At 53.3% G+C, this 6,465-nt stretch overlaps 2 protein-coding genes across 2 annotated transcripts; one reads left to right on the forward strand and one right to left on the reverse strand.

The window, feature by feature from the left end:
• Positions 1-192: 192 nt before the first annotated feature.
• BROUX77_003328 (uncharacterized protein) lies at positions 193-2,049 on the reverse strand (the record flags this gene model as incomplete). The annotated part of the gene is made up of 3 exons (XM_073747968.1): positions 193-615; positions 853-1,673; positions 1,752-2,049. The coding sequence occupies 3 exons, from the start codon at positions 2,047-2,049 to the stop codon at positions 193-195; spliced, it is 1,542 nt and encodes a 513-aa protein (XP_073605753.1).
• An 806-nt stretch (positions 2,050-2,855) lies between these two features.
• BROUX77_003329 (uncharacterized protein) lies at positions 2,856-4,542 on the forward strand (the record flags this gene model as incomplete). The annotated part of the gene is made up of 3 exons (XM_073747969.1): positions 2,856-2,891; positions 3,053-4,394; positions 4,526-4,542. 3 exons carry the CDS (start codon positions 2,856-2,858, stop codon positions 4,540-4,542), a joined length of 1,395 nt encoding a protein of 464 aa, XP_073605754.1.
• Between the last annotated feature and the right edge of the window lie 1,923 nt (positions 4,543-6,465).

A 6,465-nucleotide genomic window follows, 5' to 3' on the forward strand; every position in this document is an offset into this window, starting at 1 on the left:
CCTCACTGTTCCGGGTTAGTTGTGCGCCTCGTGGTAAGCTGTTGATACACGGCCGTATGTAGCCAGCTTGAGACTCTCTGCTCAAGTTTGTAAAAAAAAAAAATGCCTTCTCTTTCTCCCATCCCGTCATATTCGTCTCTCATTCTGACTGGTGCCTTTTTTTTGTTTTTGTTTTTTTTTTTTTTTTTCAGTTTAGTGCTGGCTCCATTGGATAGTGTTCAAGTCAACGCCGGCCTGGACCATCTCCCACAGCGGACTCAGCTCGCGCAAAAACGTGACACGCTCGCGCATCGCCTTGAGCACATAGTCAATTTCCTCCTCGGTTGTGAAGCGGCCAATACCAAAGCGGATGCTGCTGTGGGCGCTTTCGTCGCTGTTACCGAGGGCACGCAGGACATAGGAAGGCTCCAAAGACGCCGAAGTACAGGCGCTGCCTGAAGAGAGCGCAATGTCCTTGAGGGCCATGAGCAGAGACTCGCCCTCAACATAGGCAAACGACACGTTGACACAGCCAGGGTAGAAGTGGTTGGGGTCACCGTTCTGGCTGGTGTGTTCCATGGCCAAAAGACCGTTCAAGAGCCGATCAGAGAGATACTTGATCCGCTTGGTATCGTACTAAAAGATAATCAAATCGTTAATCAATAAGTCCACAAGCAAAAGAAAGGGCAGTATGAATCAAGATGATATAACGAGGGCCAGTATCAGAAGTTGCTTTTTAACAACACACCACGCCGAAACGGGTTATTCAGAAAGCCATGCATGTAAAAATTGGAGCAAGTCATCATTCTGGAGGGAGGAAGAGGGAGCTAGAAAAAGAGTAGATGGATGGGGAAGGATTTGCTGTAAGCTTACCTTCATCTCTTCACGGGCGATGCGACACGCGGCGCCAAATCCGACAACCAGAGGGGGCGCCAGAGTGCCGCTTCGCAGACCACGCTCCTGGCCACCTCCAGTGATGAGGGGCTCTAAGCGAACGCGAGGTCTCCGCCGCACATAGCAAGCTCCAATGCCCATGGGGCCGTAGATCTTGTGCGAGGAAATAGACATGAGGTCAATGTTCATGGCATTGACATCGAGCGGGATCTTGCCAACAGCCTGAGCGCCGTCGCTGTGGAAAAAGATTTTGCGCTCACGGCACATCTTGCCAATCTCAGCAAGCGGCTGGATCACGCCAATTTCGTTGTTGACAGCCATTACGCTGACCAAGCAGGTCTCAGGACGGAAGGCTGCACGCAGCTCGTCGAGGTCAACCAGGCCGCCTTTCTTGACAGGAAGGTAGGTGATTTCAAAGCCCTCGTCCTGCAAATGTCTGCAACTGTCAAGAACGCACTTGTGTTCGGTCTGGGTGGTGATGATGTGGTTCTTCTTCTTGCCGGAACGGTTGAAGAACCGAGCCACGCCCTTGATGCTCATATTGTTACTCTCAGTGGCACCACTAGTGAAGATGATTTCCTTGGGGTCGGCGCCAATCAAGGCAGCCACCTCAGATCTCGCCTTTTCGACAGCCTCCTCGCTTTCCCAGCCATAAGCGTGTGTCCGCGAGTGGGGGTTGCCGTAAACACTGATGTAGTAGGGCAGCATGGCGTCCAGAACGCGGGGATCGACGGGCGTGGTGGCCTGCATGTCAAGATAGATGGGGCGTCCGTCTTCCTTGGACGCATCTTTCATGATATCTGGGGGAGGGGGAGAGTCAGCCAGCTGTGGGTGTTTGTGGAGGGAGAGCAAAAGGATCATAGTGAAATATCACTCACCAGCCATGGCATTCTCGTGATCTCCCTCCTTCACAGCACCGGCGGGAGCCGAGTGGATGTCAAGCTTGACGGCAGCCTCGGTCTGGACCTGGGCGCTGTCTTGTCTCGAGGTCGACACAAGCCTTCTTTGGGCAACAGAAGCCACCACGGCCGAACGGGCCTGAGTCTGGGTCTGGGATTGAGTCACACACCGCGAGGCGGGCATAGCCGGCCGCAGCAGACTAGGCTGCAAGATGGAGCGGCGATTGCATGATCGAATGGTTTGCCTTAACACTGCCGAAGATGTGATGGAAGACATGGTGGAAATGCGAGGTTGAAGGGGGGGAAAATGAGGGACAGGGCAGCGAGGAAAAAAACTTATTCACCAGATGAAAGAGCACGGCCCTTTTTTTTATCGTGGCGCGCCAAGTCTTGCTGGCCCCGCTTATTCGCATTGTGGCTGGCCGAGCTTGGAGACAGGCGGAGCAGTAAGCTGTGGCTGAAGGTGGAGAAGTGGCTGGCTGGATGACGACGCCTCACGGTGGGTGAGCGGCCGGTAGTGTCGGGAGGTGAAGTGGACGGAAAATGAATTGCAGCGGTGTTTGTGCCTGATGTGCAGAGACAGTAGGAAGCACAGGCACGTACAACAAGAGAGTTCCCTCGGCGTGGGCTCAGTCACAGCCCCATTCCAGCCAGGTGTCGTCATAAGTAGAGCCGGACGTAGCAGTATACTTGGGCCTGGCACCTGGCATTTGGCACTTGTCACGTGTAACTATCCCTCTTCCAGCTGCCAGCCTGACAGGCCAGTCCGCCAGAACCATCCATAGCACAGCAGCTTGTTCCCTGCTCTTTGCCTTGCTCTGCCATCCATCGCTCGTCTTTCTCCTGCTGTGAGCCTTTTCACCCTGGCCGGCTGCCTCTCTTCAACCTGGACCTTGCCTTGCGTTGATGACAAGCGAGAAAAAAAAAATCCATTACGTCCGAAGCTCTCTGCACCATCGTCCATCACCCACTCACCACCATCTGCGCGACGTCCCTGGTATATTGGTGATCTCCCCTGCTCTGCTCTGCTCTCTCCTCTAAACCCGCATCTATCGATATCGCCCCCTCAGCCCGCCTGCGACAATGAGCTTCAAAGGCCTGACCAAGAGCATTCAACGTGTATGTTTAGCCTCCCTCCACTAGCCAATCCTATCCTTCTTGGCGACGACTTCGATCGCTGGAACCCCGCCCTGGATCATGGCCAGCCACCAACCACCACCACTCACATCACTCCTGACCTGCCAGCTAACACCCCTCCCCTCTGCTCTCCCCCTCCCCAGGCACCGCAACAATTCAAGGCCAAGTTCAGCATTGGCGAAAACACAAAAGACCCCGTCTACACCGACGCCGAGCGCCGCTTTGCAGAACTCGAGACCGAAACCAAGAAGCTCCACGATGAAAGCAAAAAGTACTTTGAGGCCATCAATGGCATGCTCGCCCACCAGCTCGAGTTCAGCAAGGCCATGACCGAGATCTACAAGCCCATCTCGGGCCGCGTGTCGGATCCCGACTCGCTCAAGATTGAGGGCAATCCCGACGGAATCCGCGCATGTGAGGAGTACGAGTTAGTGGTCAAAGATCTGCAAGAAACCCTCAAGCCCGAGCTGGAGATGATCGAGTCCCGCATCATCCGCCCCGCCAACGACCTGCTCGAGGTCATCCAGGTCATCCGCAAAAGCGCCATCAAGCGGGACCACAAGCAGCTCGACTACGACCGCCACCGGACGACGCTGAAGAAGCTGCAGGACAAGAAAGAGCGCACGGCCAAGGACGAAAAGAACATGTGGAAGGCCGAGAACGACGTTGAGCAGTCAACCCAGGAGTTTAACTATTACAACGATCTGCTCAAGGACGAACTGCCCAAGCTCTTCCACCTCGAGAGCCTGTTCATCCAGCCGCTCTTCCAGTCGTTTTACTACATGCAGCTCAATGTCTTTTATACGCTACACGAAAGAATGCAGCAGGTCGACATTGGCTACTTTGACCTAACCCTCGACATTGAAGAGGCCTTTATTCTCAAGCGTGGCGATGTCCAGGAACGCGCCGAGGCTCTGACCATTGTGCGCTTCAAGACTACTGGTCGGCCCAGACCGCCCAAGTTTGCCAAGCCCGCGCTTGAAGGGAGAAAGCCGGGCCTGCTAACTGCCGGGCCCTCAGCGTCATCCTCGGCAGCAGCAGCATCGTCGTCGTCGTCAACGCTCACGCCCGCAGCCCCGGCTGCCGCCAAATACTCGCTCCCCGCCTCGGCGACCTCCTCGTCCATCCCCAGCTCGTCAAGGCTGCCCTTCCACAAAAAGAACGACTCGGATGGCGCGCCGCCGCCATACTCGCCGGTCAAGCCGTCGACGCTACCGTCTAGCTACACCACGCCCAATCTGTCCATGGCGGCAGCGGCAAAATCAAAACCGCCGCCGCCCAAGCCCAAGCCCAGCCGGTTCAGCATGCAGCCGGCGGCGCTTGCTCCGGCGGTCGATTACGTCACGGCTCTGTACGACTACGAGGCACAGGCAGAGGGCGACTTGAGCTTTAGAACAGGCGACAGAATCGAGATTGTCGTCCGTACAAACGACACCAACGAGTGGTGGACTGGACGGTTGAACGGGCGCGAGGGGCAGTTCCCTGGTACGTATTCTTTTTCTTCATCTGTCTCTCTCTCTATGTCTTGTCTTTTGTTGTTCGCATGCGTCACTCGTGGCCGAGCCGTCGTTGTCTCATTCTCAGGCAGACTGTAAGCTAACCGCACTACGTCATAGGCAACTATGTCCAATAAAACAGGCAAGTCTTGGATCAGCGGGCGGACTAGAACGTGTGTGTATATGGCATGTCTTTCTTCTTTTGTCCTCACTTTGTCGGTTTTTGCGGTTGTCTTTTTTGTTTCTTCTTTTTCTTATTCCCTTTTTTCTTTTTCTTTTCTTTGGTCATCTCTCATGGTCGTACCACGTTCTTTTTTTGTCTTTAGGGAGGGAGTGGTGGGGGCGCATTCGCGGGTTGGTTTTTGCTGGGAGCCTAGGAGTCTTCATTTTCTTACATGACTATCTCTTTAGTATTCTTCCTCGGTCTCTATTATGGAATACAAGTATCATCACAAAGCACGAGTAAACAGGCATCCCGCACTTGACGTGCATCATGCACAAAGGCCCTGGCATGCCGTGCTTTCTTATGCCCGCGGTCTGCGGCATAGTTATCAGCAGCCAGGACGCAGCCCGGATGACGTGACGGAGTGTTACCGGGGGGGGGGACCTGTCTCCATGTCCGTTTCCGTTCTACTCTCCAGACAAGAGGTAAGCGTAGTGATGCATAGAGGAGTGTTTTGCGCGGCCCCCAAAAACAGAACAGATGCACATGCACATCACCACAAGCCCGCGAATTCACCCAGAGCCCGTGTCTCTATGCTCAAGGACAGGGACCCAGGCCCAGAGCCACGGGCGCCTGTGCTGCGTCTGCGTCCTGTGTGTCCTCGTACTGCGGCTGCGATCATTTCGTTTGGACGTGGTGCAGTGGGCAGGGCGCGGCCAAGACGCAGCAGGTGAGCCAGACGGGCATATTGACACACTCTCTTTCTCTTATGAGTGACCCTATCAGTCCCAGACTTCATGCGTCGGCTATGTCGGGCTGCTATTTATAAGCGTGCACTGGGCTGGGAGACACAAGACAGAAAACAGGTGGTGAATTGTGTTTGATTATGGTGGCTTGTTCGTTTTGCTGGCAAGAAAGCCGGGCGACCGACGTTATCAAAAAAAGAAAAAAAATCAAGTCAGTCCACCTCGATCCAACTGCCTCACCCGTTCTTCGCTCTTTGTTTCAAGGTTTCTATTTTCCTTTCCTCGATTCGGACAGCAATGTTTCGTTTTTTTGTTGTGTTTATTTGTGCCGTTCTCAGCTTCTTTGTCGAAGTTACATCAGCTAGAGATCTTACATGTTTGAGCCTCGGTGCTAAGAATAGAAGGACAGTAACAGGATGCTTTGACCATGGGGCCCTAAAGTCGAATACGAGACATACCCTAATCACGTGACCTATAGCGGATTAGTTATCGAAGCACAACCGCCACAACTACAACAATTCAATTTCACACATTGGCACATACACACACAAATGAACACAGCCAAGTCAGGTTTAGATAAGTCGTCATTCAATAGAAATCAAATCCCAGATATTGTACGCCTCTGCGAGTACCCGTAGTAGTAGTGGTAGTAAAAAGAGAGAAAAATAGAAGGTTCTGCTCCCTGAAGGCGACATGACGACACCGAAATAGACATCCAGTAAACGAGTGCGGGAAAGCTATCCACCAGAAAGCCGGCTGGGGTCAAACAATGAGAACGGGTTATTTGACGTCTCCCCAAGGCTTCTCTAGCCTCTCGCGTGCGAGAGGCCCAAGGCTCTTCGATGCCTCTAGTGCATCCCCAGAGAGGTCGTGTGACAAAAAGAAAAAAAAAAAAAAGCAAAAAAGGAGTGTTCTCAAAAGCGGTCTTCAATCAGCCTATCCCCGACGAACAAAGTGGTATAACAGCCCAGAGGGCTAAAGAATCAGAAAAAAAAAAGAAAAAGAAAAAGGTGGTAGAAAAAGAAAGACTTCCGCCCAAAAGAAAAGCAAAAGAAGGTCTAATGTTCGTCCGTCAGCGGACAAAGCCACTGATGGCAGGTGGGGTTTTGCCGGTACAGGACCGGACTTTGGGATTCGGCGGTTTGACTCGC

The sequence above is a fragment of the Berkeleyomyces rouxiae genome, assembly GCF_048999995.1.
Source record: "Berkeleyomyces rouxiae strain 22BRR77 chromosome Unknown BrBRR77_ptg000003l, whole genome shotgun sequence".
Taxonomy (NCBI): domain Eukaryota; kingdom Fungi; phylum Ascomycota; class Sordariomycetes; order Microascales; family Ceratocystidaceae; genus Berkeleyomyces; species Berkeleyomyces rouxiae.